Genomic DNA, 13,256 nt, shown 5'->3' on the forward strand with positions numbered 1-13,256 from the left:
AAGTGCTCTCCTTGCTTCTGTTGGGATTTGGAGTCAGTTTATAGTTGGACGTGAACTGTCTCGCACCATTGTCACATGGGAGAAGGAATATGTAATTTTTATTTGGCAGCAGGGAAGGTTAATCAAATTCAGTATCATCATAGAACTGCACATCACAATATATAAACACAACTACATGCCATTAAACGGCAAGGCTAATTAAGTTTGATTTAATCTGGGTTACTTTTAAATACAGTATGTACACAGCACAGCCACTTTGATTTCAGTTTAGCCCTTGGGAAGTGCCTAAGGAATAATAAGAGACCAACTAAAAGAATTAATGAGGTACATTTTTTAGACCTTGGCAATATGCATTACATTTAATATCTTTATTTTTATTTTATTTTAATGTTTTGGATTGAGTTATTTCAGGAGGAGCTGCCTGGCACTGTGAAAACCAAAAAACTCTCTATATATTGCCATTGAGTTAATCAGGGAAAGAGTGGCATTACCTAAAATTAATTAGGCAGACTTGTCTGCTTGTTCTGGTCATAATTTCTATTTGTTAGCTGTCATCTCTTCTAAGTGTGTGAGAAAATAAATGATTGATTACAATGTCTGAAAACACATATCTACACTATGGATACTCTATGGCAATTCTTAGGTGAAGCTCCTTCCCCTATTGTAAACATTTTAAGAGCTGTAACTCACTCATGTTGTCAATGTCCATAATTCAGCTTAATGATTGTAGTTTAAATTTATGTATGATCTGGAATGCAGTGAGAAAGAGAAGCCAGTGAGTCATTAGCAGAGAGTGGAGATAGCTGACCCAGATAGAGACCAAAGTTTATTTTAGACTACAGGCGTATAGTCACGAAATCTTTATACTGTATGATGTGATTTAATGTATAGGTTTAACCTACCATTGCAGCCATATGTTATGAGTTTGGACTTTTCTGTCTTGCTTGTTTTTGTTTTTTAGTTTTGTCCTGCAGTGTTACAGAACAAAGAGCTGCAGTGGCTTGGAGCATATTTTTCTGCTACTTTCCAAGCGTAGTCAATGATAGAGCACCCAGGTATCGACAAGTCCCATACTAAATCTTAGTAAGGAGCACTTAGCTCCCTGACCGCGAACCCCAGAAAAGGTATTCGTCAGTGACAGTGCACATATCCCATCACCTTCATGTGGAGATACGTCTGTGTTTATTATACGCACATTGTTTGCTACTTACTCACCACAAGCTGTGAATAGTTTTGTTTTTTTCCACAGTACATGTATTGCTTAAATGCTTGATGTCATGCACTTAAATTCTGATGATTTGAAAGGAATAGTAATACACAACCACAGTACAAATAAGTGGCTGTCTTAAAAGCTCTGTAGAAACATGTGCCATTGGCCCATATCTTGGTGGTTGTGGAGCTGCAGTTATCTCTTTCAGCCATCGCTAGCAACAGTCTTTAAAATGTTTGCTTAGAGCATAATAAAGTTTATAAAATAGAATAGGCCATTTAACCCCCCTTGTCCATTTAGTAGTTAGTATCTTATTGATCCAAGGTGTTTCTTGAAAAAAAAAAAACAGGATATCTGCTTCAAAAACATGGCTGTGCAGCTTGAGTGGCCTGATTGTGTCCTACGATGTGGCATCTTCTCATTAGCTCCTTCTCCTGACGCACATACAGTATGTAGTGGTTAGCCCATGAAGGAAGAAGGCCACTTTTCCACGTGCAGAGGCCGGGAGTATCCAAACTCTCATGTGGGAGCTCACGCATCTCTTTCACCCTTTCCCCTGCAGAAGGAGACGAGACCGGTGTGATGGACAGCCTGATGGAGGCCCTGCAGTCGGGGGCAGCTTTCCGCGACCGGAGGAAGCGAGTTCCACGGAACGGTAGGTCTATCCTGTGATTGGCAACGGGGTCCGGTGATCGCAAAGTCCTGCAGCGCTGCTCCCTGTTCAGTACCTTTTAGGTGCCCACTGTGTTTGCTTGGGCATAGGGTTGAAAATATAATGTTTTAAGCTACTGTTCTAAATATTAAAATGAGCAATGAGAAGGCTTAAAATCACTACTCATATTTAAATAGCAGCTAGAAAAAAGAAGACATACCATATACACTGTGTAACCTTATCAGTTCTGTGTTGAAGACTCTTGAACCTATTAAATGCATCTGTCCTTGGTGCCCTTCCTAAAGGATTCATTGTCACATCGTCATTCTTAAGCCACAGATTATTGTATGTAATGAATGGATGCTGTGGATCCACAGAGACACATTGACTTACGGTACATCTTATTCTATTACCTCTGCTCTGAAGAGTGTCCATATCCAGGTAGTGAGGTGGAAGAACACAAGGGCAGTTTGTTCCACAGGACGCTTCTGGTTAAAGTGATGCCAGCCTTGCACTTTGAGAAATTTGTGCAGCCTTCACAGTGACACTGACGAATTTGACCGAACACCAGTTCCATGTCCATGTAGATTTTCAGACCGCAATGCATGTGAGTCACCTTGCATCCTAGTGAGAGGCTGTTATATGTTATGTCAGACACCAAACTGATAAATCCTGCAGGACAGTGAAAAGCTAATGTCAGAGCACATCATTACAGACGTGGCTGTGTACTGGAATGACACTTGTGATGGACCATGGGTGGCATTTTCGTGGAGCTCTTAAATACAAAACACTCAGAGATTTTGTTTTTAGTCTATTAACTCTCAATTCCAATGTCAGGCAAGGAACATTTTGAAACAGGTATGTATTTTTTTTTATTTAAAAAATAAAACTGATGTATAACCTTGTATGTCAAGGTGTGCATCTTTTTTAGAAAATACCAATAAAGTGATGAATCATGCCACACTTCAGAAAACATTCTGACTCTGAGCTCCTGAATCCCTGCAGGTCACGTCTTGACAGAATTCTGCCAGTGGCTGGCAAGGATAAAGAACTACTCCTTCACAACCTGCCTTTGTTTGTGTTTCCTGAATTGCTAAGAAAATCTGACATCCAGTAGAAAATTGTATTTGTCTAAAACCCTTTTCTCTGATTCATTCTGAGCCAGCGTTTATTTAGTGTCCCAGTACTTGGCATTCTCATTGACAATATCAAAAGTGTTTCACAATGGCAAGTTGCCTTTGCCCTTTTGAAAGGCTTCCTGCTTGATGTGTTTCTCTTTGTTTGGTTCATCAATGTTACAGGTGATCAAAGCCCTTCCAGTCCAACATCATGGTGGACAGGTGCCAATAAGGGTAACGAAGCAAATCTCTGTTGTTTACCTCCATTCCCCTCTATCTAGGCAGAAATTCTGACTAACCCACACTAGAGCTTGTATAGAGACTCCTGATTCAAACCAAAAGCTGGTGTAAGCACCCAAGGATACACAACGCTGAGCTCTGATAATCTCCCAGCCATCATTCTGTCGAAGATCTACAGAGATCTTGCATGATGATTCTATGCACCGTTCAGCACAGTCACCCTTTTCACTTTTGTGTTACACACCTTTGCTGTTTGCTTTTCTTTAGTTTTCGTTTTGCTTTGTTTTTTTTTGGAAGATGCCAACTTCTGCCCTTCAGTTTGTTTCTTTCTTTGAGTGAACATTCAGTTCACCAGGGAAGCCATCTGAAGAGCTGGGAGAAGCTAATGAATCAGTCTGGTTAAACTGTTAACCAGGCAGTTTAGGTAGCTCATTAAGAGCTGTGTTAGAAGAGAAACCTGTATCCACATTTGGCCTCCAGAACCAGGACTGGACTGTCCTTTTCTAGATGTAAGGAACCAGCCTCTGAGAAACCTCCTTGTTCCTTTGGGACAGACTTTTTAGTGAGCCTAAGATGAGACGCAGTGATTTCCCACTTGTATCTCCTCTTCTTGTTAACCTTGCAGCATTAGCTGGTTGGCCCAATATTGAACATCAGCTGGAGCCTGCTGCTTACATTCCTCATGGCTTTGAATGATGCTAGAATCCATCATGCCCTCCACCCTGTTGTTGTCAGATGCAAAATCAACTACAAAAGTATTCCTTGTGCTATCTAGCTCTTCATACTCTTTTTTAATTGAATATTTAGCCCAAAATGAAAAGCCTTACAGCACAGGACTGATATAGAGTCACTAGATGAATTTAAATGAGATATCAGATATTTGAATAATACTAATTTGTGTACATGAAAAAGAAAACTGCAGATATTTTCACTTCCTTAGTTTCATCCCTGTACCAAAGGCTCAGTATGATTTCCTTGGTGTTGATCAGCCCTCTCAGATACCTAACCAGCTACGTACTATTTTTACCCTCTCAAACCTGCACCATTAAAGCATGTCACCACTGCCGGCACGTGCGTTTGCTTTTAGGAAATGTTCCGTCATGGGGGGCTCATGCCTCCATCAATTCCTGCACGAGGATTTTTGACTTGTTTTCCAGCTTGGCATTCTGCTTGCAAATGTCAAACGTTGCACAGAGCACCCAAAAATACTTCCCCTTAATGGATTGCGGCCTTTTCTGCCCTGGCCTACTTTGGAAAAACAGTGACAGAAAGTTATTTCTTTGCCTTTCCAGCCTTTCCCTCTGAGGGATGCCTGCTGTGTGCGTGTGAGTGTGTTTATCTGTGGAACTGTATGTGTGGTTAAGTACAGTCTGTCATGGCTTCCTTGTATCTGAGAAAAGAATGGTGCCCTCAGTGTGATTGCATTCATGTGTGTTCAGGTACTGCTGTCCTTCCCTATGTACTGAACCTGTCCACTGGTGGGATTTCCTCTGCCCTGTCCTCTGTGTCCTCTGACAGTGACTTTCTTGTCCTGTCTTTAGTTTTACAAACAACCAAGAGTTTGCTTAGTCACCGAGTAAAATATACTGCTCACTCTGCAGTGCCTGTGCACAGATTTTAAAATGGTATGCAGCCCTTTTTGAATGTTCATCATGGTTATCTTAAAGCTTTGCCAATCTTAAACTAGGCACTTTCTCCATTTTGCCTGGATTCATCACTTTTCTCTTAATATTGTTTACATCTTTCTTTTACTTCTGTCTTCTCAACTCTTTATCCTGATTTTGTGATGGGTATACAATCTAAAATATATGGGCCAATGGGTGATATTTGCGTGAATGGTGGAAAAGCTTTTATAATGCCAATATGGCAATATGAACCATCACTGCAAGACTGATTAAATGTGCTGTGTATATGGAAGGATCTACATTAGGATCAGGTTACCAGGCAGAGTGCATGCCTTAAAGGTGTGCTTTAAAATAGGAAGAAAGCAATCACATCAGCAACAAAAAGGACAAGAAAAAACAATAAAGTTTGTTGATTCAGTGGCAGAACCTTGTTCAGATGTCTTTCAAAAGCTGTCCTTGGAGGAATCTTCTGTTCTTTTTTTCCATAAAAGAGAAAATGTAACAAGTATTCCACTTGCTCAATAAGATAGTAGATATATGATGTTATTGTGGGGTCAGAATAATGTCGGTGATGATGCCCCTTTGGTTATCCGCACTGGTCTGCAGGTAAGGATTTGATTTTCATAGTGCTTTATATCCTCATGTTCCTAACTTTCACACAATTCTGGTTGGACCAATTACTATCAATCATGTAGGCGGTATTAGAAAAAACATGTCTGCATTGTTATTTTGCTATTGTTTTACTTTAGGTGAAAGCATCTTTTAAAAAATTCCACCACACAATTGTTGACAGTTATAATGGGATATCAAGCGTGCAGGCAACCTCTAGAGTAGCTTTTCAATTAACCCTTTTCATGCAATAGGTTGACATAATGCAGCTACAGAAGACTGCCATCAAAGTTTGAATTGTTGTGAAATTAAATTTCTGGAGCTCCTCTTTTTTCTGAATTACCAAGATCCTTAAATGATAGATCACACTGTATTTAATAGTATGAATTGCAGGCAATCAAAGAAGCTTCATGGCCAAAGTCAGTCTAAAAAAGTCAACAAGTAAAGACAGCATGTAGCGTCTATAAAAGATATGTTCCCACATGTAATTGGAATCAGATGCAAATGGTGACTTATCCTATTGCAGCATTAATGTAGCTTTTGGAAAATCTCGGATAAAACCCTATTCTATAGTGTAGTCTGGTATTAACTTGAAAACCCCAAATTGATTTTCAGGCTTCAAAACTAAACAAACAGTGCAAAGCTTGGTTTTGAAATAAGTTACAAATTAAGGCAACAAACTGCACAATCAACCTAATTTTATTTGAATTCACTTGTGACTGTAAGCATTTCACACAACACTGTGCATCTGTGCATTAAACTGGTCTCTAAATCTTATTTATTGGGCCCCATATTTACCTATGTAACTGGGTCATCTTAAAAAAAATATCCTAAACTAATGTATTGTTTTCCTGACACCTGTGTCCCTTATTACAGCACATGGGTAGATTTACTAAGAGATTAAAAAGTGGGTACCTTATCCATTCAGATGCACGGTGCCTTAGGCAGTAATTGCTTTAAGCTAAAGAGAACCATAAACAACCAAGTGCCTCCAACCCAGGAAAGCGTGATCTAATTTCTATACCACAGTCAGTTTTCATTTTGATTTTGTTTTTTGGTTATTAAAGCCATAAACTAAATACAAATGTGTTGGCAAAGCATTCCAGTCCACTGAGATGGAATAGAATGCAGGCAGGGTGCACCTTGTTCACAGCATGGGTATGCTTTATGGCAGCATGGCGGTTCATATTTCTTAGCCAGAAAAATCATTATCAGGATTCCTGGGGTAAGCACTGGAGCAGGTACTGTCCGTGGGTCACAGACACAGAGCACGTGCTCTGTTACTTCATAATTCTCTCTGATTGCCCCGGCAGATTCTTTGTTCCTTAAGTGTAGAGTGTGTAAACTCCCCCAGTGACCACAAACTTTTTCCATCGTTCTTAGAGCTATTTCTGGAAATGCTGTTCTATCGGGTTGGGAGCTACTCATGTAATCGATTGTGTGTGCAATCAATTTCTACTCTCCTTAGCAAGCCACATATTCAGTGGGTCTTTCATATAAAGCATCCCCAAGGTATATTAATCAGATTTCAAGTGGGAGAATCCAATCTTATTTATTTACTAGCTTTATAAGTGATTAAAAGACAATGCTTTCTGCCTCTCCTGCATTACTGTATAAATTTCTTCCATCAGATGTCTCCTATTGTCATTAGGGGCTCTTTGATGATGACTGGAAGAGGATCAACTTGCCTCCATTAAAAGCAGAGATGCTTTGATATAATATAAGCTAGAGTTATGGGATTTCAACCAAACTGTCTCATCTCCTCAAGACTTGTAGTTAATTCACTCTGGCAGGGGAGAAAGTGGGCTTCTGTATGTTTAATGAAGATTAAATTACCTTTTTTCAGTCATAAAATTTTCAAGGCAGAAAGGGGATGAATCTATGAAGTAGCAAATGAGACAGAAAGAGAAAAGGAGAGCAGGGAAGAGGGCTGCGCAGGAACTGAGTTTTTTGAGTAATGAAATCAAAGGTCCTGTAATCAGAATGTGACATCTGAATCATTTTTATCCTTGTCCTAATGGCACAGGGTTGGCAGAGGGAGGTGGTTACTTTACCGTTTTGAGAATCCTTGGTTTTCTGTTCACCTCTTAGCCCCACAACTCATTTCTTCCATGTTAATTCATTATGCCATCACGGAGACAAAGAAATTTTACACGTGCTGCTTCAATTTTCAACAGGTGAGCAGAGTCCTTTGTTTTGTTACCAGTGACATGCTCATTTCTGTTTGTTCCAGAAGGTAATGCAATACCCTAGCAAAGAGACTGTTTTTTTACTGTCTTTGTTAATGATACAATCTGGATCTGCAGCCTGTCTCAGCTGATGAGAAAGGAGTTCCGTCTGAACCTGAATGCTTATTACAGCAAATCAGTGAATCTCTGTTTAGACTAGTGGTATTGTTTTCTTGTGATAATAATTTGAATGTAATGAAGGAAAACATTAAATGCTTGTTATTCATACGATACCGACAAATCCAAAAAATGTGATTTTAAAGAGTCTTTATTGGTATTTGTGCTTTGACCTGTTTAGTTTGAACTATGGTTACTTGGCTAGGTATATGGAATCAGAAACTGAGAGGGTTCTGAACTGGTTTTGTACTGGGGTGATACTGGGAACTCTGGGAAACAGTGCTATTGAGGCATGAATTGGATGGAATTGGGTTTTTCACAGAAAAACAGATCAATTAATTAATTCTTTGCTGTTTCTGTCTTGGTTTGTATTTGGCACTTCAAAACATTCGAAGCACTTGAAAATAAGTCATGTGAAGGAAAGTAGTGGTAGGATATTGCTTTACAAATGCAAAGGAATGACTTGAGATAGCATTACAATAGCCAAAGAATCATTATGTTCAGCTGTAATTGTGTTGTTGCATTTCAACTGCTGCACGTGGTTGTCATTTTTATTAAGTCAGGCGCTTTGCAGCAGATCATCATTCACCACAAACCCATTTAACCAAATAGCTGTGTGTGAGTAGTTTTCTAGCCCTTAACAATTAATTTTCTCTCTGTTGTCTGCACCTCCCTCCTTTGAACACACTGTAGGCAAAGTTGTTGATAAACAGAGATGATGGATAAGCCCCAACAGTGCAGCCCTCTAAGACCAACCTTCTCAAGGTAGTGATAGATGACTTCTATTCAGAATACCCAAGCTGCTTCACAGAGACGTTTAGCTGATGTGATTGGCTTTGAGGTGGTAGGTAGCCTCAAGGGCTTGTAACATTGCCAAACCTTTGGACACTTTGGGAGATAAAGCAGTAAAGGCCATTGATGCACTGCAGAGACAGCAACATGAGACACAACACCTGTTTGAGAAAAACAGGACTGTTTATGAGGCCAGAAATACTGCATGCACCTTTAGGGACAATTGCATTCTTTGATTGCCTTGTGTTGGGGTCAAACTCCACACCCACACATTTTTCTCCCAGAAATGAGAGTTGAAAATTAAATTTTATCAATGGAAAGAAAAAAAGCTTGGAAAACCGCAGTCAAGCTTTGTGTACCGTTTAATTGCTCATTCTGTGAAACCGATCTTCTGTTTTATTCTAATTGTATATAGGATCATAAAACTAGCAGAGTGTAACTGCTCAGTTCTTTAATAAATGGCATATCAGTAAAAGCAGCCATTCAAGCAGAATGACACCATGTTCTTCAGTGTTGCATTGAAGAGCTTGTTGGCCTGAGCTGTTTGACTTTACTCTGGCAGTATGACCCTCTTATCTAAGTTCCTTCATAACAGTGGACTAAAATGAACCAAACCATAATGCAATAGTATTGGTTATCCTTTCACACCATTCATAAATCATTTTATAAGGGAAAGCTGTTGTACAGTATGTGTTATATGAAAGCAGTCAACCCCTGGCAACCTATGTTAAATGCACAGGCTTGTGAAGTGGAGCCTTCGAGACTATTATACCCCACCTGGCTTACTGAACTTAAATCATCTTTAATCAGGGGATTAACAAAGAGGCAATTCAACATTTTTAGAAAATGAAACAGCAGCAATCAACTCAAGTACTTTGTGACGTGTGATTGAACCTTTTCCATTTCTTTTAAACTTGAATGCAATACGTTTAAACAGTCCTGCTATTTCTAGTAAATTGACAATGCAACCATTAATGCAACCAAATACTATCTAAACTCTGAAATGGATAAAATATACTGGTCAAATACTACTAACAGCAGCATAAAAAACAACTAAAAAGGTGTGTCTTGTCTGTAAACCTTTTGAGGTGGAGGGCCACCAAATGGACGATTGTTTAAAATGTTTTAACTCCAAGTGATTTTTGCAGATGACTTCACGGCCATGTGACATTCTTAATAGAGCAATAACTCCTGCAGCTAAAAAGGAGGGAATGGCTTTAAAACCAAGATTGGAAATCATAAGAACATCTCTGTGTTCAGGTTGAAAAATCGGGCTCATAATCTTCAGATAAAATATCCACAGCTATCATATTTGGTTTCTAAAGATGGAAAGTTCCAAAGGACAAATTAAGGCTAATTTATCTCTGGTTAAGGGGGAAAAGACCTAATAATAATCCTGATGACAATAAATAAAGCGATTCCGAATGGAGTGTAGTTACGTCGGTGGAAAATGAAAGGCAATTGTGGCATTTAATGTTATTTCCACAGCAATTTTCCCATTGTTATTCAAATGCAGGGTGTCTATTACCAGTGACAAATAGTATTTGGGAGCCGTTTGCATTGGAGTGTCCGCTGCTATCTGCGATCTGTCAGCCGGTGCAATGCGAAATTAATATTTTAGTTTTCCATTTGCCTTCATGGACGCACATAATCAGAAAGTATCAGGAGCTCAAAGCTGGCTGGAAATGAGAAACGCAGGCAGCCTGGGCTGAGTGATAATGCACTTTCCTTGCTGGGGGCAACGTGGGTTACAGCCCTGCTTAGAGTGTCTTTCGAAGTTTGCCACACGGATTATAAGACCCAGATGAGTTTCTCTTTAATGTCTGTGACAGAAGTCTGTGGGATTCTAATTACAGATATATATATATGATATATACACACACCTGCTGTTTATGCACATTCCTTATGTGTATTTCTGTGCAGAACCCATGTGCACCGTGTGCCCATTTATCTTGCTGATATGCTGAAATCTGAGAATTTTGAGACTGCAGCTTAAGACGATGCCTTTTAAGAGAAAAAAGGAATCAATAATTTTCTCCCTGTGTACTTTTTGCTTTTGGGAAAACTTTCAACCCATGTGAAGATTTTCAACATATCAGATGTGGCTTTTGATGAATTACTGATGCTCAGTCTTCTTGTACTGTGTAGTGAGGAATGGAAGCTCTCTGTATAAGCAGGGTGCTAGAGGAGAAGTGGCTTGTTACGGACATCCATTGCTTTACTTTAGAGTAGATTGATTCAAATTATTTACTCACCAAATTACAGCCCTAGCCTCTCTCTTCATTCTTAGTGTTTTTGTCTGACCAGGCTGTGACCTTTTCAGTATGCCGTGGAGTTTAGGTGAAGAGGGCCACTGATGGTACCATCACAGTGACAGATCCTTCTGTGGCTCTGTGAGTGCACAGCTGGTTGCATTAATGAAACAAATAAGCATTTTTTTGTCCCATCTGAAATATAATCTGATGTCTGGAGTCCTGGCAATAGTCCAGAACTCCAGAAGAATACTGTGTGTTAAAAACACTTAAGGAGAGCATTTTATTTTAATTTTTTTTCAGCGAAGCTGTTCTTGCGTTATTAATTCCTTAATTAGATTGTTTACTCTTTATTAATTTTCACTTATATTAAGCTAAAAGGAGGATGCTTTATAGCAAATGGGATGCTGTGGTAGCCTGTATATTAAAAAGCTGCTGCTCTGGAAATGATTTAATTCTCTGGATAATAACCCTTTGATTGCTTGGGACGTATTTTCTTCTGCTGAAAACTGATTTGAAATTCAGATTATCTCTGGCAAATAGACATTTTCTGTTTTCACAACTTTTTGTAGGAAAACAGTTGTTTTTTAAAATTAATTCAAGATGAGAAATGTTTTCTCTTTTTTTGTTTATTGACACCTTATTTGAAACTAGCAAACATACAATGAATCTTTAATTAGATCTTCAGAATGACTTGTTAGGCTTTTATCTCAAGAAACATCTAGCACTGCTGTAAGTATGTCATGCCAGAATTCAGTACAGTCTAAGTTTCATTAGAGTGACATCAAACTCTATAACAGGCGAAGTGCCACTGGGCTGTTTCACCTGCAAACAATTCTTGTTTCTACTTAGCAGAGAGTGGAATGATACTCAGTTTGGCAAAAAAATATCTGCACTTCAAGGTTTATATGCAAGTTCTGTTTTTAGAAGGTAAAGGGGAAACTATTAAGTCTGTGTGGAGAATGCAAAGAAGAGTAAATAAAGGAATTAGGATTCCTTAATATTTAATATTGGGGAATGATTCTTTTAAAAAGTAATCCATTACAGTTACAAGTTACTGTAAATATACACAAACAATGTACAGTATACAGTGGTTTAAACAATGTATAACAAGACCAATTAAAATAAATAAAATATTTTCACCCTTTATCTTTTTAAAAAGATATTTTTTAAAAGAAAATTCCTTACATACATTACTTATAACTGAAAAGAACAATTTCCCCCAGCACTGGCCCTTGGAAATCCTCAGCATGAACTGTGTACAGACTCTCTTCTGTCTGCTTCTGTCGAACCCAGTGGATTATGTCTGGGATTATTTGTTCTCTCTTCATGCCAATGAGACAAGGGTTTTTTTTCCACTTTAAATTCTTTTCAGATTTCTTACAAACGCTTTTGCCATCGTTCCTTCCCTCCAGTCTTTGAAAGATGTCAGCCAAAAGATCAGCTCAGATCTAGTTAGGAGATGGCCTGCTTTGACAGACAGTAGTAAACAGAGCATTTAAGTGAGATCTCTCTGCAGATGTTGCCTTGACTTGAGATGATGTTAGAGTAATAGACAGGCACCAGCTAAATAATCAAATCCTGTTATGGTTTTCCAACACTCACTGAATGAGCTTAAGCAATTCTTATTTGGAATCAGACATATTGCATCTTTCCTTTCAAGGCTGCTTTAATCCCTTTGTAAAATGTTTTTGCTAATGTTTTTCCATCTGTGTAAGAACTGTGTAATTTTAAAAGTGTGGTTCTCTGTATGAGAGAGCTAGCAGGTGTGAATGCTTCTTTGTAAGTCTGCATCTATAATTCACATTTATGAATTGCAGAAAACCTACACTGGGATAAAAACCTCATTCTCATGTTTATAGAAATATTGGAAAATAGTGAAATTGGAATTAATAAAAGTGTTAAGTTTAGAATTAATGGATTCAATACATTTTATTTAGCCAAGAAGGGCCTTTCTGCTACAATGTGATCATTAGAAATGAGAAAGTCAGTGTGTAGCAGTTGCTGGAGTTCTGGATTCCCTGTTGGAAGGTTGTGGGTTCAAATCCCAGTTGAGACACTATGCTGTGCCCTTGTGCAGGGGGGTTCACCTGAGCTGCTCTAGTAAAATACTCAGTTGTGTAGATGGGTGGAAATGCAAGTCACTTTTGGTAAAACCGCCAGTCAAGTAAATTGCAGAAGAGGCTCAATTGAAATGAGATCTTTTGTGCTCTGCAGCTCCCCTGCTGGTCCCAAGTTATACCACTTTACAAGCGGGTATTTTTCCTGTATTGAAATTTCCATAAAAATGGAGAACAAAAGCAGCAATAACATCTAAGTGTTTCTGGAAAGCAGCTGTTCTCTGTGAAGAGGATGGACATTGAGATACAGTCATGTTTTCTGACATTATTACAATATAAATGGTTTTATCAGT

General features: G+C 38.7%; 1 protein-coding gene across 9 annotated transcripts in view; it reads left to right on the top strand.

Moving 5' to 3' along the window:
• The window catches only part of diaph2 (diaphanous-related formin 2), a 491,250-nt gene that overhangs the window by 440,586 nt on the left and 37,408 nt on the right, over positions 1-13,256 (top strand). For 8 of the 9 annotated variants that reach the window (XM_015351699.2, XM_015351694.2, XM_069193808.1 and 5 more), the window contains 2 exons: positions 1,773-1,865; positions 3,164-3,214. In XM_015351699.2, the coding sequence (XP_015207185.1) occupies positions 1,773-1,865; positions 3,164-3,214 (144 nt within the window). The remainder of the gene's footprint in view (positions 1-1,772; positions 1,866-3,163; positions 3,215-13,256) is intronic. The other variant, XM_069193807.1, reaches the window with a different exon arrangement.

This window comes from Lepisosteus oculatus, chromosome 8 (assembly GCF_040954835.1).
Source record: "Lepisosteus oculatus isolate fLepOcu1 chromosome 8, fLepOcu1.hap2, whole genome shotgun sequence".
Classification (NCBI taxonomy): domain Eukaryota; kingdom Metazoa; phylum Chordata; class Actinopteri; order Semionotiformes; family Lepisosteidae; genus Lepisosteus; species Lepisosteus oculatus.